This window comes from Mytilus californianus, unplaced genomic scaffold, assembly GCF_021869535.1.
Source record: "Mytilus californianus isolate M0D057914Y unplaced genomic scaffold, xbMytCali1.0.p SCAF_1, whole genome shotgun sequence".
Classification (NCBI taxonomy): domain Eukaryota; kingdom Metazoa; phylum Mollusca; class Bivalvia; order Mytilida; family Mytilidae; genus Mytilus; species Mytilus californianus.
Window position 1 is genome coordinate 2854848 of NW_026262581.1, and position 25029 is coordinate 2879876.

Here is a 25029-nt window from a genome sequence, read left to right on the forward strand (position 1 = left end):
TACTTAAAAAGGGAATAAATTCCCCAAATGGTTTGCCATATAGAAAGATTTTATCTAGTTCGATCTTGCTACATAAGAGAATTAATATGCACGCTGTCTGTGATCAAATTGTTTTGAATCATTATCAATAAACTGTTTTGATTGAAAAGCTAATCAAAATAAAGCTAACTATCTATTTCTATGCACCATGCGGTGTATTGCATGCAATTTTAACACATTTGATTTTTTATTTCAGGAAAAAGGTGTTATAATATTACTTCACTGCATGCTGTACTTCCTTGTCTATAGTTAAATTCAAGGAACTTGTTTTTGGTGAAATAATATTACTACATTTGTCTGTTCCAGAGATATAACGGATATATCGGTCTATGTAAAATTTCGTAACACGAAAAAATCATGTATAAATACCAAACAGAGCTATTCCACATACACTTCCAATTCAAATCTCTAAGGTAAGATTTACTTCTTGTATTGCAATTAAAATGGGGGAAATTTTAAATTTCACTTGTTTTGGTTTTTTTATTCGTGTATATACTACATATGGATTAAAGCCATTCTACTTTTTACTTTAATTTGTATATAGTTTTGAATCAAATTAACAATGTTTCCTAAATTTGTAATTCATTGAGATAATTTTTCTGTTTTCATTTTAAGTCATAGTTTTCAAGAATTCTCAAAAATAACACATTTTTTTATTGTCATAAAGATTATTGGTATAAAGTAACATAGGGACGTTAAACTTAAGCTTGTAGTCAAATAATAAATAATGGAAAATAAAATGTCAAATATAACAATAACCATATTTAGGACATTTTTGTCGCTCAAAACTAAAAAGATAATTGTTCAAAGTATTTGTTTTTGAAAAATAATAGATATTATATAGAATTTCTACGGGCAAACATTTAAAAAAACAATTACTTTTGTCAACACGATGTAGAATTTGAAAAATATATGTTTATTTGTAAAGCTTTATAGTGAAACCCTTCAGAACTTTATATAACTATAAAGAAGAAATATACATTTTCCTGATTATCGCAATCATTGAATACGACACTTGTTGTAAATGATCAAGTTTCTTAAAAAAATGAAATGCCAATTGGCGCAAAAGCAAAGCGCCGCTTTTAAAGGGTATGACAATTAATACTTTTGTATATTTAAAATTTGAGACTACATGTATACACCTTAAGATTTGATAATGAGGTGTTCTTAATCCAGGTAACTGTTAATATTGTTTCAATTATGATTTATTATCCAATACACATAATATAAATTAATTAATTTATCTTCTCCAGATTGTGAAAGTCATTAAAAATTCAAAATGAACAAAATTGTCCTCTGTATCATCCTTCCCTGTATCCTGGCTATGGTAGTCTCAGCCTATTACGTCCCCAACTACGGGGCCCAGTACGGATATGGCCAAAGAAACGTTGCACCATACGCCAGTTACGCTGCCAACAGCAACAATGCCCTTAGACAGGCCAGACTTTTCAACTACTGTAAGTTTAGCATTGTATTTCTGACATGTATTACCAAAGAAGAATACTTTTGAATGTCATCATTAAAGATTCTTTCAAATTCATTATTTCCTTATTATTGATATCGGCGCTTAGAAAGAAAAACATAATTGTTGGGAAAATAATATTTTATGAAATTAATAAATAATAAGAATATTGCTTCCTCACGAATAATTCTTCTTAATATTACAAGAAGATCTGTAAAACGTCTACAACTTTATAAGCACAATTACATGTTCTTAGTTATAACTATCGATGCATTGTGACGAACAAGGGCCGCAAAGAGAAGATTTGGAAAAAGCTAACTATATATTGTTACTGTCTCCTTGGTGCATACCCAGCATCTAGTTTTATATTTAGAAGTAAGAAGCTTAAAAAGGGATATACATATCCCGCACGTAATAGTTCAAAGTTGCGAACTAACTTTTTAACTGTGCAGGTAATTCTTGTTCGCTATATCATATCTCATTTCACCAAGGTAAATGTCGTCTTATCGTGCAGAAAAGCATACAAAAATGAACACAAAATGAGTGTTATTAATAGTATTTCTATAATTATATTGCAGTGTTGGGAGGATTGTACTTTTTGAACTTATTCAACTTTACCGGAAACACTATTGCTGGTTAAAATACATTTGCTGTGCAAAGAGTTAATTTTGGTGAGTCTATTTACTTTAATAACTGAATAACGACTATTGTCTGTTTGTGACCTCCTTATTTTTTTTCCATATTCTTAACGTTTGTGTAATGGCAAGAAAAAAACTGAGCGTAAAATTGATACATTTACAAAGTTTTTATTTTTTATTGTGTGTTGCTCCTTGAATTATCACATTTTAAAATGTTCAGAACTATTTCTGCTATTAAAGGTTTACGTACTAGTTAGTCCAAAAACAAGCAATGTATCTCACTTTGTGTTACAATTATATTCCCTTTATTTACCAATACAGGTTTGATGAATCGTTGCAGCGACTCTTCTACTGTATGCTCTTTTACATTGTGAAAGGCTGATATCTTAAATCTGTCATTTTGATTTTTTTTAGATCAAATCCGAAGATTTCTGATATTGAATGGTGCTGCTACACCTCAACGAGATGAACAACTAATTATTCTTAAAGTTGTACCAAATTTTCATTTGTTTTTCAATAAAACAGTGTTTTGAGTATATATTTCTTGTCTTTTAGATATTTATCTCAGAATTGCTTATTTTTAATGAATGATATGTTCCACAAACTCAACATACTGTATTCATCACGCATTGAGTAAAATGCTCAATAACCAGAGTGTGTGTGTATGGTAATTTATCGTTGGGATTATAAAAATGACCAAAATTGTTATTTAAGAAAAACAGACCCATAACAAATAAAAATATCAAATAATCATCGATCAACAATGAAGAAGTACATTTACAAATATTATATCATACTGCTTGTGGGTAAATGTCAAACAAGGACAAGAGTGTTTTTTTTTTCACTTAGACCCGGAAGGTGGACATGTTTATTTTTCCAACCAAAATTTGAAAACCGTGCTGATACGAATATTATTAAGGAGACGTGGAGTATATTTCCGTGAGACAGTAACCTTACGACACGAAAGAGCCTGATATGTTCAAATTATAAACTTTCTTTACATTTCCCGACCAAAAACTTAAGTTAGTCTTAAATAAAAAATCCACAAACCCCATATTGCTATAGTTGCTATATACAGTAACATTTCCTCCGATTTTTTTTTACTATACACGTTTATATAAAAACAAATCATAAAAATCTAATTATTTGCTATAAAAGTATAGATTTTATCAAACGTTGCATCAATCGGGACACACCCTTTGAGGCACAGTTCATATTTCTTCGTAGTCAGCATCCTTTTATTCTAGAAGACTGAAAGTCTCGCAGTAACATTAGTTACCACACATATTTCTGCTGGCTTTAAGTAGTGTAAACTGATGATTTCATAAGAGAGATCTATCAGGAGTAGTAATGTCATCATAAATGTAGAACAATATATAATCTTTATATCAAGAGAATAACCTCCTGAGCCAAAGGTAATTTTCCTGCGGCTACTTAAAACATTCCAAATATACATCCGATATTCATCATAAGACAATAGTAAACTATTTACAAAAAATAAATACTTATTCATGTTATTATTTACAACAGATAGTGCTTCAACAAAGTAGTCAGAGATTATTCATTTTAAGATATTATATCATTTGTCTTTATAAAAGTAAGGAGATGTGGTATGGATGCCAGTGAGACAACTCTCCACCAAAGTTCAAAAGACGAAGAAATAAGCAAATATAAGTCCCCGTGTGGCCTTCAACAGTAAGAAAAACCCATACCGTATAGTCAGTTCAAAAGGCTCCGACATGACAAACGTGAAATAATTCAAACGAGAAAACTAACGGCCTAATACATAACAATACAATATCCGAAAAACAACTATGACAGACATGAACAAACGACAAACATTGATTAACAGGCTCCTGGCTTGGGACGGGCACCTATAGACCCCCCCCCCCCCTTACCTGGAACAGTGGTGTAAAAACACAACATAAGAAAAACTCAGTTGTAAATGCCTTAAGCTGTTTGAAATATTTGCATTTTTTTTTTCTTTTGATGGAAAATTATTCCATTATTTTGCATCAGAGTCCATTAAAGTTTTCTTTACAAAAATGGTCTTTGACTATGCCAGGTGTAAAGTTTTATTCTTAATGGAACGTAATTGATAATATAGAACATTTACATGCAAAAATATCCTTCCAAATAAGGAGGTGCCTAGCCATTTATAGATTTGAATACCCGTGAATAGCTTTCTGCTTTTTGACGTTCCACTCAATATCTGTCCATTTTATACTAGTATGAACAGTAAATAAATGATGATTATGGCATTAAAGTATTTTCTAACATAGCTTGAATAATTCACGTACCACAGTATAACGTTTCGTAAAAAGAGTTAAATCTATTTCTGATAGCAAAAATATTAAAATATCCCATATCTGAGAGGTGTTACTTTTCTTTGTCACCCACATTGAATTTCTATGATTTGAGCAATAATTCCAACCAACATTTAGTTTTTCTGAATTATAATTTTTGGACGGACGTCTCTTCGGTCTCTTCGTCTTCTTGTATTGTCGGCCTTTCTCCTACTTATGGTGGTTGATTGACCAATGGTATGGTCAGTCTTCACCTACTTATGGTGGCCGATTGCCCCAATTTGATTGTCCCATGGTATTCTATTTTGTGACGGATTAAGACACTAGTATTGTAATCGCATTTGCGATACGTTCATTTCGATGGGACATTATATCAAATTCAACACAAAAGATGTAAACTGTTTTAATAAACGACATTTTAAGTTTTTTGTTCTTCAAAAAGTGAATAAAAGAGCCTCATTTTGTCAAGATTGGATTGGTGACCTCTCAAGAATGATCTCAGAAACAAAAAAAATGGAATTTCAAATGTGGCTACTGAAATAAAGCAGTCCGGCAAAATTGGGATTAAAACCTACCTGTTCGTTATTATAAATTGCATGAAAAGAAGGGAGATTGACTGGTACCCTATTCTGCCTCTTAGTGAATCTAAATTATATATTGACCCCCATGTTTTCTCAATAACTTTCGTAAAAAAAGGATTGTTAAACACTGATATAAATACTTGCTGTAGAAAACTAAACGCTCCTATAAATATTGATCAATGTATACCTGTATATATAATTAATGAGTATTTATAGGTTAGCTTTCTCATTGATTACCTGTAAAAGTCTTAGTGACGGAAGAGTGCATGTGACCAACCTACAGAAAATTAGCGATGCAACCATTATACAATATTCTGTTGATTCCTCTAGTATGCTTAGTTCCAGGTAAGCTCAAGCGTACCTGTTTTTGTACAATTCTACAAATTCATGTTCATAGTCTTAAAATGTATCGGCACAGTAACAGAGATGACAGAACAGCACATTGAAGACTTTACGCATGTGGACAACAAGTGTAAATGTTAGCAGTGCAAATTTAATTTGAAAAAGTCAACACAAAAATAACCACAACTATGAATAAAAAAAACTTTAGCATTGACATCCATGCCAAACCATGCAGATTATACATTTCAAAATCAATTCAATTCGATCACGAATTACAAAAATAGAACAACATTCAAACGACTTTTGTAATTCAAATACATGACTGTATAATAATTATACTGTATAGATTTAAATGGAATTAGGTCCGTGCAATACTGAAATCTATACCATGCATGACTTGCTGTAAATGTCCTATTGACAATTTCTGTGTAAAACGACCCTGAGGTCGGGATATAGAATTAATAATTAAAGAGACGGTTAAAGAATATAAGGTTAAATCAGGTTATACATATATCTTTTTGGAGTAAGTTTTAGCAAGACTTGTAAGCAATGAGGATATTTCTGTTGGTTTTACTAGTTTTCAGCATAACTGTTTATGGTAAGGTGACTATGAATAAATTTGTTTATTTATCTTCAATTTGTAAATAAACGACAACAAAAAAAAAACTTTCACACGTAAAATTTTAAATACAGATAACGTTTTGCTACTTTTACATTATAAAATTCGTTTCTGCCTGATCAAAAGATACTCGTTGATTCAGTTATAATTTGGTTCGAAAGTACACAACCATGACATCCTTACCGTAATCATACGTTACCGTCCGACTTCAAAAAAAAAAAGTAGGACCAGCTATACAGAATATATTGAACTGCTGAATTGTTAAATAAGAAGTACAATTTTCAAATTGTTTAAACAGTTATATCATGAAATACATTTAAAATTAGAGAACAACTTCATGTCCGATAATAAAATATGTATTACATGATTTCTGGTGTATCCTGCATTTTTAATACAAATGTTGGTAATAATAACGTTTAGCATTACCATTGACTCTACATATTACTACAAGTGTGTCCAATCCTATTGCTTGATTAATGCAATAAAATATTATTAAATTAAAAACTCTACAATAACTTTATACAATATAAGCAATAGAAACTCTTTTCCCGTAATTATAGGATTTTTCCAAGAACATTATAATTTGATTTGTTTTACAACATTCGTGATACATGTTCATTTTACCTAGTACATAACAGTCTTTCGATGCATACAGAACAAACATGGAAATCATATTTTTTTTATGTGTGTACCACCGTATATTTTCAGTAAAAAAAATCTGAAAAAGCAGGAGCCATTATGCTTTGTGGCTCATGTAACTCGTGTTTTGTGTTTCTTGTGACCCAGTTATTGGTTTTTTCTTATGGAGATAACTTTGTCGTAATGTCTGTGTTGTTGTCTTTCATTAATTTAGTTTTGCATTTTATAATATTTTTTTTAATTTTCTTTCATTTGTTTTATACGATAATTTGAGCCTGTTCATTTTGGTTAGTTTATATAGTTTCGTTTCTATCATTATTTTTGTTTTTGTTTCTATTGTTTGTTGGGTTTTTTTTATATTTTTTTTCATTAAAATTTTGTCCAATTTCTAGTTGAAACTCCCTTCCATGAAAGGGGGAAAAGATTTGACGCTAGTATAGACTTATGTCTTCAAAACTTTGAATTATTACCAATAGAATACATGGTAAAATGATTATTTATATTTCAGCTGATAGCTCAGTAGAATGTGATACAGCTAAAGAACTCGACAGACAGAAGAGTGGAAACACTCATAACACATTAATATTAGGATGGTATAAGATGGAAGACCATAAGTTACTCAATGAAGCTGATATTCCCGCATCATGTGCATGGATAAAGTCTCCGATATGGGCGAAAGGTACGATTTTTTTCTAGAAAAATCAACAATACTGTACAATATTTATTATTGGTATTTGTGTTTGATTTGTTGTTGTGGTTGTTTTATATATTTGACTACCCACACTTTTGGTCTCGATCGTATCTGACGAAATTCATTCAAGAAACAAGTGCCGTGCCTTCTAAAATCGTATCATATTTTTATATGAAACAATTATACAAGTTCAATTTCTAAACAAGCCATCTTTAATACCATAAAACTTCTGCAGGTTTTTATTGGTATGCATATGTTTCAATACAGTCAATAAAAGAAACTTCTGAGACATAGTATAATGAAATTTAAGAATAGAAAATAAAATAACTTTCGTTTTTTTTCTATACTAAAATAACATGGAACATATTATTCCAAAACCATATTGATAATGGACTGCAATTTGTTTAATAAATCCTTTGAATACTTTGCCTTAAAGGGTCCTTCCCAGTTAATGAAGGTGATGAAGCAACCCTAGAAGGATGTGTCTATACTAAAGGAAATAATTGCATCTCAAAGTATAGCATTAGAGTTCACAACTGCGGAGAACATAATGTCTACTATCTCAATGCAACTGCTACACAGGACGAAGCTTATTGTTTCAGTAAGTTGTGATATAATTTTATTCAGTACGCGTACAAATATATTTTTGCCAGTTTGCTACACTAGATGATAACCTGAAGTTTTCCTTAACAAAGTGAATCAGCTTTTATTCGCAGTGTTATCAGGTTTAAACACAATGTTAATACGTTTGTATATAACTGATGTCTTTGGTTAATTTATTTTTTCTTTCTTTCATTTTTATATATTTATACTTCTTTCATTTCCATTTGTTTTGTTTATCTTATAAAAATGAATATTAGAAAGTTTGCTATGCTAGACTATTATTCTTCTCTATTTTTCCAAAGTCAATTTTTGTATATTACAGACAAAATTAACCCATTTATTAATACACAGTGATAGATTTTTTTTTTAGTTTGACCGCTTCGGTGATATTGTGTTCACCTCGAGTATGGGAGGTCTTAGGTTCGATCCCAGGTCAGACCAAACCAAAAACTTTAAACTGTTATTTACTACTTCTCCGCAAAGCGCGCGATATCAAGGAATAAGAGCAAAGACCGATCGGCTCAGAATAGTGTGTCCGGCTAGGATGATATGTCTTCCTGCGGACCGTTTCCTTGTGAACTAGCACGTTAAAAATCCGGCTTTCGCAGTGTCGGTCTAGTACAAAGTAGGGTGTGTAGTCATATCGCAATAACATGTTCTCGTTCTGAAAATGCTTTTAGTTTGTTACTGGACGATATTTGTCACTGGACGATAAACAGCCATCCATCATGATCAACATTTCTTTATTTTGACATGGTATGATGTTCTATGGTAGATTTAATTTCTCGACAAATTGATTTCATCTCGATGTAGGTCTAAAAAGAGGGTCCATATAACTAAGTTTTAAATGTTTATTGGGTAATCCGTCTGGTTTTTTTTTTTGTTTTGCATCCGCCAAATTTTGAAAGCATATACAGAGTTCAGCTAACAAGGAAGAAAAGCAACACTCACAATTAAAAACACATCTATAAACTAAATATATATGTCGTACAGTTTTTAATATCAAATTCATTATTGTCCAATAATTTTATTTAGCAAAATTACAAATTAGTATAGAAAGTTTTTCTTTTGAAGCTAATACTGACTTAAAACAATCTTGCATGGAAATGTAACCAAATTACAATGTCCTCTTAAAAACCTAGATCTCTTGATTTTCTAAAATATGTTTATTCTTTGATTCTTTTACATCAAACAATAACAAAAATATACCAATAAGTGGGAAAGCACAGCTTTGGCCTTATAAAAATTGATCTGGCAATTTTGATTGAGTGTAGAATTATTCAATTGTCTGGAACTCGAACAAAACCAGTTGCTTGCTATTCTGCAGCTCCACATTTGAAATATAAGAATCCAATATAATTCTTAAAACAGGATGAATGTGATAACCGAAAGCTTATACACTTAAGATCGTGGAACATATCTTTATAGCAGGAGGATAGGAAATGGAAATACGAATAAAAATTATGTTCTGTTATGATCATTTAAAGTTTTTATATTTATATTTTATAGCTCGCGAAAAGGACTACGATGACGATGATGATTGTGAAGAACAAACTAAAGATTACGGGAAGAAGTTTCATCGATGTCATCGAAACAATCGACATGTTGTTTTGGTCATCGGATCTATTATAATTGTTGGTGTAATAATCGCCATGGTTGCTATATAGTAGGTATTTTATCGTCTCGTACGATATCCAGCGTTTGCTGTATTGATAACGTATACAAATGATAACAGATGATCTCAAAAGGCCCATTCGCACGATTCAAATTCTCCATTTAATCCTTATCAAAGTTTTTGGTGATTATCCTTGACATATGGAACTTTGTCAAAGTATCCTATTTCAAAGTTTTTGTTGGTTATTCCACAAATTTAACGGGAGATGCAAATTTAAAAACAAAGATATCGCCAACTTTTATGTATATGAATTTGGCATTTTTTCCTTCCAAATTTTAAATTGGTTGGTATGGTTATTCTTTTTAGGTCTTCATAATTGTTTAGGGGGATATACAGTTTTTATGATTTAATTATGCTAAGAAAATAAGCCGTCTAAGTGACGTGTTTGTGGACTTACATCATGATGTTATATGATATATGTAACCGGACAGCATGATTAGTATTAGATTATCAAATTGTCTCCTCCGGGACCTCTGTGTCACACGTCAGCGCTCTGCCCGACTGAGGTAAAGAAGCACTGCTTACGGCTGGCTATTTACTAGTGAAGGGAAGCAAATCCGTCACATATCACAAAATTCGATTAATCTCCATTTACACTTTTGTAAACTGCAAAATGAGTTTATCTTATCAAAAGAAAGTTGTTGTTTTTTTTAATTCAAACGATTGCAGACTAAATAATTGTGATTTTTTTACCTGTGATTTTTTTTTTGTCCTGACAGTTTTGTGACTTACTGTCCGTTTACTTTTTTTAATAATACGCGTGAATAGTTATTTTGATCGATGAAAAACAGCTGATTGTTACATGCAATTAGATAGTCAACCTTGTTCATACCTCATCAATTTTGGTAACGAACTGCATTTATATGTTGTTAGCCGTTGATGATAGTTTTGTGATAAAAACGGTTGCTATATTCTGATTTCAATAATATTTGCTTAACTTTTTCATGATTTTCTCCAAAATGATAGATAGTCCGGTAGGAGGAGAAATCCTATTGATGACTAAATAAATCTTTGATTAATATATGAATATATTTCCTTAGAAGGTACAGCAGAGATACGTTTTGTTCACGTCCTAACACCGTTTTCATTTTTCTAAATCAATTAAACGGCATGACATTCCCTGTTTCATTTCCGTGAATACTTTTTACAATTCATATGTAATTTTTTTTTTTAAATAATTCAAATAATATTTTACAGCCTTTGGAGAAGAAAGCGCCTGGCAGCTTTGCTTAGAAAAGAAATGTACAAAGAAACTCCACAACACAGAGATGGTCCAGTTGTCGTTACTACCAATGATAATCTCCCTCCTAAGAAATATTAAATCATATCGGATGTTTACAGCAAGTTACTATCACAACAAACCACTATAATCACGTGGTTATCAAGACAGTTGTCAAAAAGAAGTAAATCTCATTTTGTAGAATATTTTTAGTCAATTTCTTAGATTTACAATGTACATGGATTCCTAGATTCCGCACGCAGGCGTGATTTTTATTATTGATTTCTTATATTTTGATGATGTTGAATTGTTGTTATGTTTTATTCTGTTCATGATATTTTATTTGTAAATATGTTTCATTTGAAGTAAAGTATTGTCTTGAAAAATAACAAAATAACAAATAATTTCTTGAGAAATGCAATGCACTTCAGTGACTCTCCTCTTATATTGTTTTTTACAGTGTGCTGCAATGTTCTACTGTTGCACTTAGGGGTGGGGTGAGCACTCGCACACGCAGTTTGGTACTGCAACAGAAGTTCTTTATGTGTCTGTCCCCAGCTAGAAGCCTTTAGTCCAGTGGTTGTCTGTGGTTGCTGTTAACCACAATCTAATTAAAATATAGATCTCTGATTTCGTTATCCTCATATGACGCAAGTTACGATAGATCTGAATTTCAATTAGATTGTGTTAAACATAATTATGTTTTAATAGTATTAGCTTATATAAGGCCTTTGGTTTTGTAATCATTTGTCTTTTGTACGGCTTGTTATACGGCATTGGTTTTGCTCATTTTTTTTAGCTCTCCTCGCCAAAAGGGCTAAGTGAGCTTTTCTCATCACTTGGCGTCCGTCGTCCGTCATCCGTTGTCGTTAACTTTTAAAAAAATCTTCTCTGAAACTACAGGGCCAAATTTAACAAAACTTGGCCAAAATCATCATGAAATGAAGTTGTACTGATTCATTTAATTCGTCTCTAAGTTTAAAATAAGAAATAGTCGTGAAGAGAGGAGACATGTATTTTTTTTTCAGAGTTTGTATTTGACGAGGAGAGGACTTACATTGCTCTGTAACACAAGCCTGGTTTTGATTATTGACACAATGGCTGTTAATAAATTAAAAATAAGCATCGTGGAGAATTTGACAGAACCAACAATATAATGTTGTTTGTAAGAATACCCCCGGTATATTCATTAATCTTTGGTTGAGATTCAAATGATTACAAAAATAGACCTATGAATTTATAAGATTTCCCCTTAAATAAGTGTCATTGGAGTATATGTTGAGTTTTCAAGTTAATTGTGTATTCTATTTACCTTAACTAGCAGTTTATATGATTTCATTTACAAACAAAACTATATTTTCCAAAGAAAAGCGACAATTTGCCATGAGTACTATTTGTATGTTTACGCAAAACAAATCTATGACTGATATATGGAATAACAAATTGACAGAACACGTGGTGTTTTCTAAGAATACCAATGTCTGAGCAATTTTGGACTAAGTCAATATATAGTGGCTAGATGTTTTTAAAAGACTCTAATTAAAGCCGTTCCGTCATGTATACCAAATTGACTTACACGTATCTGTAATCTACACTAAAATATCTTTATTCAAACTATATGAAAGACTTTTTTCTGTAATGTTCAGTATCATCAAATGAAATTCAGCGATCTCGTGTTTGTTATCAAATTCTAAAACAAATAAGAAAATGTTCTTCTGAGGACTCATTTACCTAAGCTGTTCCAGTCATTTGATACTACTAGATGCCAAGTGATGAACTTAAAAAAGGACTTTAACTGCAGACAATATAAGATATAAGAGTCATTTTCTCTGAACGAAAGTTCGTTTTGGCGACAATGACGGCAGAGGAGGGTGGGATGGCTTTCGGGTTGGATTTCGGCTTGGTGGAAACGATGACAAAGTTGATTCAGTTTGTCTCTTTGTAAGACGGCTAGAATCTGGTTGAGCTTGCGCAAGTAACAACAAATTTCTGATTTCCTTTACATCTTGTCGCACAGTTTGGTTCTGCTCTCGGAGATATTTCATCTCGCTCCACTGGTTTTGCATAATATCACGCATGCGCTCTATCTCAAATCGCACAGACATTGTTATTCGTTGTAAATCTTCCTTGAACTTAACCTGTATATTAAGTTTGTCTGTTTCAAGAATTTTCATACTGTTTCCCTGGGAAACAACAACTTCTCGCGCTCGATTTAGTTCTTTCGACATTACTTTTATGTTTTGTTGAAAAGTGTAAATTTCGTTTTTTAAAGTGGCAATGTCTCTTTTTGCTTTCTCAAACGCCTCACCAGACACCAACTGCCTGTTTTCTGATTCCAGGTTAACTATTTCTTTCTGAATTTCCGTAATCCACGTGGTTGCAGAGTCAACATTCTGCTTCATTTCGCTGATCTGAGTCTGAATTTCAGCCAATTTGTTCCGTTTATCGTCATTGTCTTCTTCTAACTGTGACAAAGAACTTTCCTTATTATTCAGCTCTGTTTTCAGAGCATCAATTTTGATTGTCTTTGCTTTAATTTCGGATTCCATAGAAAGTTTTTCAGATTCATTTGCAGCATGGTGATGCTTTCTTCCAAAGTCAAGTCTCAAGCGCAATGTTTCTATTTGTTTTTCAAGTCCCAAGTTCATGTTGACTATTTGCTCGATCAAAGAATGCTGAATTGTATCTGATTCATCCTCAGATCCAACAAAAGATCCAAACCTGTCCTCAAATGTATTTTCTTCGGGTTGTGGTACAGAATGCCCTTGGATTGATAACTTTTTTGGCTCCTGTAAATTAAAGTTTTACATGCGATATTCACTAAAGATTACTAATCTTTTTGTGTATCTATTTGAAAGAAAAAATATGAAATGGAATTTGTTTAATAACTAATGTTGCTTTTAAGCAGACGTCATATAGATATCTTACTAAACATAAGATAAATCCAGTGATATTACAATTAAAAATTTCTAAATTTCCAAGATATTTACCATTATACACTTACCAAAAATATAGACATTTTAGGAGCATCAATCGGTCGTTAATTAATAGTGTCCAGGTTCTATTCTTTCAAATCAAAACACGTTTTAATAATTTCATAACAGACAAACAAAGATATTGTATCAACAACAACAACAACAAAAGAAATACGGAAAGCGACTAAAGCTGCTGCTTTTTCTGACTAAGGTTTGGAAAGGCACTTCCGAAATTTTTTTTTGGTAAAAATCATAACATAAAACGGTATAAGATAGAATGTGCAGTTGCCTATGATCTTACCTCTCCCCTGGTTGTTGACGCCATACTTCGCTCGCCTATTCAGTTACCTGGAAATATTGATAACGTACAACAATTTGCAAAAATAGTCGAGGCGTTGTTTTTGTCCAGCCTTTTTTGTATATCATATAAATGATCATTTTCACACTCAAAACTAAGCTATTTACAAAGTACAAAATTAACAAGTGTATTTAAAAATTACCCCATCTTTTACATTTATCTCAGTGAAGCGACGATGTTGTCCGTTTGTTATAAAAATTGATTTGGTTATTCCATAATTCAACATAAAAAAACCCTCTCAAACTCAAACTGAATGATCGTCATGCATTGGCAAAATATAAGTATACACAAAATTCATATTTATAAATATACAACAACTCACCTTTTTAGTTGTAATGTGTCTTTTGTCAAGATAAGTTTGTCATTCTTTGTTAACGGAGTCAATTAACAAAAAATGCAATGAGGTATCGATTTCTCACAAACAAATATTTTGTAAATGATAAGTATACATCTAGGTCTATGTAGATGTAACGTTTATTTTACATTAATATTTGTATCGTTTAGTTAAATTTGGATATGTTCCAATACATGTAATCTTTAAAAAAAAATGAACCATTGAAAAGAAAATAAGGTGGAGGTTTTTATCTTTATTTAAAGTGAATTTTGTTTCGATTCAATACAGTAAACGCATATTACAAGAATGAATGTAAAAAAACGAAAACAGAACAATGTATGTTTTGTCTTCACCATGTATCTTCCTAAACTTAATAAACATATATTGTCTTGTGGATACTTTTAAAGACATACTAGTAATTCATTGTTTTAAAAAGTCACACATGTACCGTCCGCACTCGAAAATGTATTTATCAGCTGTTATATGGAACTTACTAGAAGCAAGTGTCCTTATTTGTTAAAAACTCTTACACCATTTCAGAAAGAATTTGCTGGAATGTAGGACTCAAAGAAATAGCAATTTAAAAAAAAAACTACTGATTATATGTTGGACAGATTTACATAAACATCAATTAAAATCTATAGATACACAACTTGGTTTTTGACTATTTCAGTTCGATGTCCTTTCACGCATTATATAATTTGAAAGAAAATCAGTCCTGTGTGTCGAAATAATAAAAAAAATGGATAGAATTTATATTATATGCACAAATATCAGATAAAGATTGATTGATTGATTGATTATTTGACGTAGCGTCAGCGCAAAATAGCTAGATATAAAAAAGAACTGTTGGTGTTTTATGTCTACGAGAACTGCTTAGAGCCTTTTTTGCACTAGAAGATCCAACTGAATGACTGACATAGCGATAGAAATGATACCTGCCAGTAACAATCACTTTAAACATATATTCTAAATAAGACTTAGGTCGAGAGGAATGACCATTTAGTTACTTCTTTCTTCTTTAGTTTCACACTATGTTAACTATATAGATAGATATATTTTATGTCATAATGTAATATTAATTGACTAGATCTTAAATATATTGGTGACAAACTATGAATATTTAATGAAATCCTGACCCAATTTTATTTTATTGGAAACAGATTTTCTTTGTTTATGAGAAAATTGATATAACAAAGTGTCAACAAAATATGTTGACTTTGACTCTTAAACTAAGGAATGATCCGGCAGACTGTATGGTTAAGTAATTTTGATTAGGATATTTATATATTAAAGTGGTATAAATATTATAGAGTAAGTTGTGTTTCAGTTTCCTTCAAAATTTACAAGCATTCTAAACTTTATCTCAAGGAAAAGACGGCTATATATAGTTTTAAGTTCAACAATGAAAGAATTGTCTAAGATGTCTATCAACAGAAACGATTACAGAAATGTGTATACTGACAAGGTAAGAGCAAAGACGTCTACTGTAGAAAATCATGTAAACTCTTTATAAAATTCGTGTCTAAAGTGCTTTTCTGGATTTACCTTCACTAGGAACGCTATGATCTTTCAATTGGAAGCCAGAAATGTATAAATACACAGACCGTTTGCTATATGACCAAAAGGGACCTAACAAGAATAGCCAAATTGAATTATTCGTTTAAGGTCAACTTTGCCTGAAGGAGTTGGAACCTTAGTGTCTCAATAATTTCTTAATCCGTGAATCAAAACCTAGTTTTCTACAGAACTTGATTTTGTTCAGGACTTCTTAATAAGGGAAAAAATCTCAAGAAATTTCAAATAAACTTGAATGGTCGTTATTATAATGTGTCGTAGTTACACAGGACATTTTTTATTAGAAAGTTACGTATTAGCGTTCTTATACGGACGTCAAAATTATAAATGTATTCCACCAAATTCAACAAAACAAACCAAATTTCCATACCAACTCCTTTGCACAACAGCCTTCTTTTGTATTTATTATATGAAGTCATTTATAGCATCTTAATATTAAGTCTTCAGTAATTTTTAGTATTTGCTGGGACGTTAAATTAGGTCTTAGGTGTATATAAATATAATAATTAAATTCCTGCAGGGTTTGTAATTACTCATTTAAAAGAATATTGATGTAAACTCGTCCAATAGTTTATTATAGTATCGTCTTTAGCAACTGTATACGTTATATGTTGGACTGCATGTTGCACACATTCCCCCTTTTCGTCCTGAAACATGCATACTTCTTATTTTATTCTATCATATATGACATGAAACGAAAATTTCTTAATCTGAACATCGTAAATTACCAAAGAACGATAGAGCACTTTATGCCAGCCACACCAACACTGATCCTCCTGTGATGTTAGCACAAAAATGGTATCAGTACACCTGTCTGCTCATGTACTAAAAATCAATAATTTTTCAATTTATTTGTTAACGAATACATTTAACAAAGCGATTTGCGCATTCTAAACATTGGATGCAAAGTTGTAAAAAAATCCCGATTTATTATTTTATGAATTCAATAGCTTTTAAATTCATACCTGATTAATCTTTTATTCTTTTTAAAGTTTTTGTCATTTACCCTTGCCTATTCAATCATATTGATAAATTTCTGCTTCTTTGTTCTCAAAATGTTTACACAATATTTATTTACATACATTTAAATTTCATAAAGAATTGCTCGATAACTCGGGTATAGATTAATAATCTTAGTCACTTAACAAAGATGGTGTCCAAGACTACATCGACGTTAAAGGAATGATTCCGAATCGATTACTGATCGGAATATCCCGAACTGAAATCGAGACTGGTTCATAATGGCGGACATTGATTGTAAACGTCCGAAAAGAGTACATATTTGGATAAAAATGTAAATTTTGAAACAAGAGGTAGGAACTTTTAAAACTGTTCGTTACACCATTATTATGTCAGTCTGTACATGTACTTAACTATTAACCCTTGCTACTAAAATAATTAAAGTGCAAACTACTTATACGCCTTAAAAAACTTTTATGTATAAACGTATATTGTTAAATTAAAAAAAAAGTAGTTTTCAGGCATCACAATATCATTCTTTTTTATTCTTAATAGATTTTTCACATCTATATGGCGACAATTCAAAGTTTTACAGTTATTCGAAAGTTTGATTTTTATGTTGATATTTCCAAATCCTTTTAAATATACAATTACATACAATTTAACGGATAAAGAGTGTCAGACGTGAGGTAACATGCTATGTCATATTGTACCCTTATCAAATCAAGGTTAAAGACACCCAATAAATGTAAGTGCCATTTTAAACTTATATTTAAATAGCAAGAAATATTAAAATGATATCAGATAAAGAGAAAATATCAAAAGGATTTTAGAAAGAGGGTCAATATTAAAAAGATGAAACGATCATGTTAATTCTCGAACATTTTATCAAGTGTTGTATTATATTCTTTAATTTTATGAGTTTTAGGAGAATTATTACGTATTTGCAGTACAATGAAACCAAAGGACGTTTAAATGAACAAATAATAAATCAGATAAAAATAAGAGCTTGATTCGCCATAGGCATTTAAACACTGTATTTGTTGTTGTTATTTTGAGCTAAAATGTATAAAGGAGATAGAGAAATATGTCAAGGAGACAACAAACCAACGATAACAAAAAGCACACATACACAAAATACATCGTAGAGTAACAGATGGTAATCAACAATATACCGCTCTCTTGTCTTCGGTAGTTCTCTCCGGGCACTCCGGCTTCCTCCACCGATAACACTGACTTCCACGATACAGCCAATAGTACTAAAAGTGGTGGTAGACACCGACAATCAGTTAATCAGTTAGACAGGCATATGTGCTCGTGGCGGGCATATAATTGGTAGCTGGTAAACTAGTTTTTTTACACGTAAGCATCATCGTTTTAACAAAAATCAGTACAGAGAAAGCACTTAAATCTAAAATACTGTTATAATAGACAACAACAAGAATAAGTGTCCATATTATACAATTCCCCGCTAAACCGGTGTAAAGTTTTAAAAGTTCACATCACAATGAACATAACGACCACCACGTCATTGACGGACGGACGGGCAGACTTGAAAAAATAAATCATAATAGTCGGGCATAAAACCAAAATACAAGCCAAACAATATTAAATAAATAATACCGTCTTAAAATACATGGTATTACTGAAAGCAGACATAAAGTATCTAATATACTGATATAGAAAGCACGCATGCTTAACAGAACAAGTTGAGGACGGTTTCGAGAGTATATATATATATATATATATGTTCATGCAAATAAGATATGAAGATAAGAAGTCAATATTTACTCAAACTAAATGTTCTTTCAAAAAATAACCTTTTGTTATGTTTGGCAATTCAGTACATGAAAAAGTCCATAATTTGTACAGAACATTGCGCACAAAATACACATTACGTCGCGAAATGCGTCGTCTACCCTATTTTCTCACCAGATATCATTGATTTCGTTCTCATGAAAAGAGGTACACGGCCGACTTTACATGGACAAATGTATGCATTTATCTACTATCCAATCTGAGATCTTATCAATACTAATTAAATACCAAGTACTTTAAAAATACGAATGATCCTTATTCATTGTACATATTTAATATAAATTTTTAAAGATTACACTGCTTTTTCTAAACGTTTCTTTATCAAACTATAATTTTCAATTTCAACATTGATTGGTATGTTTATTAAATGTAATTCCAACAACAATGAAATTGACACGATGAAAAGTTAACTACTTCCATATTATATTAGGTGATAAGTTCAACAAGAATTCATATGACTCGATTTATACTATTTATTTCCACCGATCCGTCATGTCCTTTTAATAACCCCGCTCAACAGAGTCGGGGGTATATAGGAATCATCATGTCTCTTAGTCCATTCGTCCGTCCGTCCGTAACACTTTGGTTTCAAGATGATAAAAAAGGACATTCTTTTTAATTAATTGACATTTTGACATTTTAGTGAAATGTTTCTGACCAATTTATGACATGTTAAGCTCGATTTTCGTTGTTTAGACTTGTACCGATCGAGAGTTATGGTGCTTGATTGTTGGGAAAAATTATAATAATTTGGTTTCCGAAATATAAATTCAGAAAATCGTTTTGAAATTAATTGAAATTTTAATAAAATGTTTTGGCCCACTAAAGACAGGTTAAGTTCCATTTTCGTCTTTTTCACTTGTACCATTCCAGAGTTATGGTACTTGATTATTTGACTGAAAAAATTGTGATTTCCTGATAATAAACATTTTCGCTAGCCAAGGGTTACGATCCACTTCCCTCCTCTCCACCCTTGGCAGATTGAGATAGAATTTCGGAGACACAAAGTAATTATTTTTATTGGTTGCAGTGGAAACTCGCTGCATCCAATCAAAAAGCGCCTATAACATGGTCACGTGTAATTGTAGAAAGTGTATGTAAACAATTGCCACGTGCTTATTGTGCAACAAGTCTTTACATCCCTAAACATGCGACTATATTTAGTGACAATTTGAATGTTTTTAATCAACTAATATAAGTTCCTGTGTATGTTTCTTGCACAAATGCATGAATGTCAACGTATATTTTCGTTTCCTGCTTTACCAAGTGTGTAGAATCTAGACGCTACCGTGTTTTTACCTCCAAATTGAAGAGTTCAAGTGCTACCATTGGTCAAGAATAATGTATTCGGAATGGGCGTGACTTTAATCTACCGATAGATGGCGCAACATTATTATTACAAATGTTGGCTTAATCTGACAAGGGCGGAGAGGAGGGAAGTGGATCGTAACCCTTGGCTAGCGAAGATGGATAATAAATGGAGAACGGTGAACCCCTTTTTCACGATCTCTCAGCTGTACCCCTCTAGTTTAAGAGTGTTTTTACTATTTTAAGTTATGGCACTTCAACTTTGACATGAAGTGAATTGGATAGCTACGAATATTCATATAGTAACACATTAAACTTTACAAATTATAACGTAACAGTATCCAAATTGCACCCATTTAGCAAATACAGCAGCAGAAATCTTACAAGTTTTCTTAGAGACTAAGGAAAATGTCTTTTTATGATTTTACATTATGCACGTCTTTCAACATAGCTCAATATATTTAAATATACACAAAACGGGCACAGTATGTATCAACAGATGAAGTATTCGGTGAAAAGTAAAATTTCCGAGAACGTTGCCATGCGACGTCCACAAAAAGTCAACTTTTAAAAATCAATAATTAAAATATGTCACAGGCATCCATTTCTTAAACGAGGAGTAATAGGCATGAAATATTGTCAAATTGTTTTAAAAATTTAGAGAAATAAAACAAAACATTAGTTATTTGATTTTTACGTATGTGAATTTAAGCATGGATGCAATTTGGATTCTCCACATTACAGAATCATGGGTCGTTTGGATGTCGGTTCAAACCCATTTTTCTATGATTCAGTATGGATTCAAAATTAAATTGGTGGAACTATATAGTAAATATTGATACATCTACAAAATAAACACAAAATGGAAACATTTTTCTCGATCATAAATAAACGTACGTGAACAAAACTGTCAAAATAGGTGCAATTTGGGTACCCTCACGTTACATGCAATAATATATTATAATAATAAATGAATTCAATGGAAACAAGATATGTTTGCGTGCTTGTTTTTTGAAATACAAGCGTTTTAAAAAAGCAAATGTTAGCGAAAAAAAACAATGTCTGAGAAATTTGTCTGAAGTATTCCAAGAAAAGTAAGGAGAGTATAAAACGAATTGTGAAATAATTCCTAAAGGTGTAATAAAATGGATCTTCTTAATTGTGGAATAATTCCTAAAGGAGTAATGAAATGGATCTTCTTAAATAGTATAAAGACGTAAAGGGGTTGCTAAGCAACTTTTAAAAAACTTTCCTAACGTAAATTTATGAGGAGTTATGTAGTATTTTAAAGAAGTGACATATGAACAGATAACGTCTTTAAACTTGTAACAGGTACATGTACTGTATTATGTTATTATAACTTTATACTATGCACGAAGGCCAGTGGAAAAGGGCATACTCTACCAATTTGAAGTAAAATGTCACGAGAAGTTATATTTTGAAACTGTTCTATATAGTTGAGACATTTAAAAACCAATGAAATTATTTTTTAGGTTAATCAATCTGTGATGGCGACCGGAGGTGGGACGATTGCACCACAAAGACCAAAGAAAGACACAAAAATGGTTTGTTCTATATAACTGCTTAGAAATAAATATATACCAGAATTTTATACTGCAAATCCAACGGAGTACAAATTAAAACAGCTTCTAACATTTTGTCATGTAGAACTTTACAAACACTTAGCAATATTTTTAAAAATACTTACACGATACTTATGATTTATATTTGTCTTTTTTGAGTTGAATATTATGGTAATTTGTAAATTGACATTTTGCTGTATTTTACCATGCATGCATGCATTATTATGTGTAGTGTAAATGTATTGAGTATAAAAATGTGTATACGTGTATATACGATGTCCTCTTGTACACCTATGTGTCTGAGGTTTAATAATAAAGTATTGTCTATTGTCTATATCTTAAAGTAAGGAGATGTGGTATGCCGGATTTCCAATGAGACAACTATCCACCAGAGACAAAATAAAGTGGAAGAAAGCAACTATATCCTCGTCTCATGGGTTTTCGTGCTATTAAGAATGCATTGTGACGTCACAATTTCCATTGAAAAAGCATGCATAGTACGAATTCATATGACGTACGAAAACATATGATCTGATCATACACAGGCAAATTTCACCTCAAACGAGCTAATACGTGAGATTCATGTGAGATTCACGTGAGCAAAATTTGCCTGTGTAACTCACCGTAAGGCCTTCAACAAGTCAACAAACCGGCAAAACCCATACTTCATTGTAAGCTATATATCCCCGAAATAACACAATGTAAAATAATTCAAACGAGAAAATCCACGGTCTGATTTATGATAAAACAACAAAAAACGAAAGACAAACATGACAGACAGCAACCAATGAATACCAATGAATTATAGGCGCATTACAAGGGACATGCACATAAAGAGTATTGCATAGTTAACTTCTTGGATAAAATAATTTTATGAAAAAAGTTTTCATATAAAATATGGCAGCATCTACGTTTACGAAACCTTAATTTCATCTTATATTAGAACCAAAGGTTGTTGTTATTTGCTGTAAAGCTTAATAAGAGACTGCAGTGGGTAGTTTATACAGGATAGAACATTTTAAAGCAACACACTTAACACAGAACAAATTAGATACCAGCAAACTTTAATACTCCTGTCAAATAAAATAGATTTATAAGGAACAACAAGGGTGTTCTTTATCAAATAGCAGACCAATAGTAAAAAATGATTGAATTGATATCTTTCAATTTCAGGACGATACAAACTCGTTTAAGATAACAGGAAAGGGATATAGTACAGACAGACAGACAGATCAGGGTGCTAGTAATTTGTCATCACCTAAGTCTTCGTCAAGGCCGTTATCAGGGACCACAAGTAATTCCGAAGACATTGGAGAACTTGGCGAGCCAATAGGTAGTTTTCAGTTACCAACAGAAGCTATGGAACTGCTACAAAATGTGATGCAAGTCAACAAAGACCTCGAGGAGCAAGTAGTTGCTTTGAGATTAAGAATAGACGTTGAACAAAAAAACCAAGAGACAGAAAAAAAGAAAGTTGTTCACGAAAAAGATCGAGCTCTTAAAGTGAAAGATCATGAAATAAATGAATTAACGGAATCAATTTCTGTTCGAGATTATAGGATTAAACATTTGAATAAAGAAAAAGAAGAGCAGAGTCAACAGTTATTAGAGAAAATTGACGAAATCACTGAATTGAAATCGCTCGTAGAACAAACCGAAGACTACGCGAAAGATTTAAATAGAAAAGTCTCAAAACTTAGGGAAGAAAAAAGACATCTTGAATCAGACACGTTGTACAAATCTCAGAGTGAAGAAATAAAGAAGCTAAAACATGAACTTCATTCTGTAAAAGACAAACTAGCTTCCATGCAAAATGAATTGACTCGTGCTAGACATATCATAGAACAACAAAACATGAAAATTAAAAATCTTGAATATGAAAAGGGAGAAATGAACTCACGGTTTCGAGACGACTTAGAAAAGGCTTCACGTGCTATGCGTCAAGAAGTAGAACGAATGAGAGAGGTTATGAAACAACAATACGAAGAGATGAAAAACTTGAGAGCTCAGAATTACGAAATATCTAGCGATGTACGGGACATAAAAGACATCTTGCTTAACTCCAGGGATAGTACAACAAAACGAGAGTCGTTAGACATTAACCGGTTGCCCATGGCACCAAGAAGTCCGAAGCCCGCAGTTCGTTCTTCTATGCCTAATATGAAAATAAACAAAGGTGCTAGTAAAAACTTAAGTAATTTGCCTCCGTTAGAAAAAGAACAAACTGCTGGTTCAAAATGGATTCCAGCAGGTGCGAGACGTTCTATGAATATGTCTGCTAAGCTCAAACGACCAGACAAGTGATGTTTCTTAGTTATTTTATTGTGCCAATTCTTGTGTTCATACATGAGGAACCTATCTTAATTTATGTTCCTAACATAGTTATACATTGTTGTATTTGTTCCGTTTGCATTGTTTATCAAAGGTGCAATTGCCATTACAAACTTCATTTTTTACAAAACTTTTTATCAGTAGTTCTGCGCTGCCTTTACTTAAAACTCGTTTTCAGTTCTCAAGGCAAAAATAGACTGCTTTTCGCGTATCGGATACGAGTGGACTGAATTTGCCACGATTACGAAAAAATATTTTAATTTACATAGTCGTATTTCATTTAAATTTACATTAAAAATTACGTTGTTAGAAGATTGTGGGAAGATTTTCCTAGCTTCTCGTTAAGTGTAATTTCGAAAGGTTTCGTGAAAATAAAATAAAAGCATTTGACCATACAAATTGGTTTGACAAGTACTTGGTAAAGGAGAAAACAGAAATGATATATTCTTTTAGATTAGACTGAATTAAGATGAATGTTTCAGTCGACAAAAGTTTTATAAATGTTTATCCACTTGTAGAGTTAATAATTCAATGTCTGTGATAGAAAGAGTGTGATATTGATAATGCTGTGATAATGCTATTGCTTCATTTCAGAATCTTAATATAAATTTATAAACATTTTACCTAAATTTTGTTTTATTTATAATGAGAATCTCCGGTGTTGTTTTATTTAAATTGACGATGTTGTTATTATATAGGTCAGGCGGATAGAACTATGTATATTTTTTTGTACTATTTAGCTTTTGTATTTGAAGTATTTTAGTCATTTACATTTTCATCAATTGAATGTACTCTTCCAATTCTTGAGAATATTATACAAAATGTTAAACTGGATATTTTTCCCTCTCTCAAAACAACTGGCATCTAAAAATGATAAGTATGAAAGAACAAGGAAATAAACAGAATACTTACCAAGTATTTTGAAACAAAGCAATAGAAGTATCGAACCATGGTTTTAACAATCATATGT

The 25029-nt window shown here is 31.7% G+C and overlaps 3 protein-coding genes and 1 long non-coding RNA gene across 5 annotated transcripts; 3 read left to right on the forward strand and 1 right to left on the reverse strand.

Annotated features, from left to right (window-relative positions):
* Window positions 1-419: 419 nt before the first annotated feature.
* LOC127734236 (uncharacterized) lies at window positions 420-2675 on the forward strand. Its single transcript, XR_007997501.1, has 4 exons — window positions 420-452; window positions 1293-1496; window positions 2080-2172; window positions 2554-2675. It is a non-coding gene; the product is annotated as an uncharacterized LOC127734236 (long non-coding RNA).
* Window positions 2676-5259: 2584 nt separating this feature from the next.
* LOC127733550 (uncharacterized) lies at window positions 5260-11249 on the forward strand. 2 transcript variants are annotated; one of them, XM_052242922.1, is made up of 5 exons: window positions 5260-5371; window positions 7135-7305; window positions 7754-7918; window positions 9430-9586; window positions 10793-11249. In XM_052242922.1, the coding sequence occupies exons 1-5, from the start codon at window positions 5320-5322 to the stop codon at window positions 10914-10916; spliced, it is 669 nt and encodes a 222-aa protein (XP_052098882.1). In that variant the 5' UTR covers window positions 5260-5319; the 3' UTR covers window positions 10917-11249. The 2 variants fall into 2 exon arrangements, with proteins under 2 accessions (XP_052098882.1, XP_052098939.1); XM_052242979.1 differs by lacking the exon at window positions 5260-5371 and adding an exon at window positions 5760-5966.
* A 1148-nt stretch (window positions 11250-12397) lies between these two features.
* On the reverse strand, window positions 12398-15026 carry LOC127733333 (uncharacterized). Its single transcript, XM_052242738.1, has 3 exons — window positions 14470-15026; window positions 14091-14137; window positions 12398-13603 (listed from the first exon to the last, which is right to left on the reverse strand). The coding sequence occupies exons 2-3, from the start codon at window positions 14112-14114 to the stop codon at window positions 12635-12637; spliced, it is 993 nt and encodes a 330-aa protein (XP_052098698.1). The 5' UTR covers window positions 14115-14137; window positions 14470-15026; the 3' UTR covers window positions 12398-12634.
* Window positions 15027-17191: 2165 nt separating this feature from the next.
* Window positions 17192-24682, forward strand: LOC127732860 (serine/threonine-protein kinase MRCK beta-like). The gene is made up of 3 exons (XM_052242068.1): window positions 17192-17372; window positions 21639-21710; window positions 22902-24682. Exons 2-3 carry the CDS (start codon window positions 21654-21656, stop codon window positions 24030-24032), a joined length of 1188 nt encoding a protein of 395 aa, XP_052098028.1. The 5' UTR covers window positions 17192-17372; window positions 21639-21653; the 3' UTR covers window positions 24033-24682.
* Window positions 24683-25029: the final 347 nt, after the last annotated feature.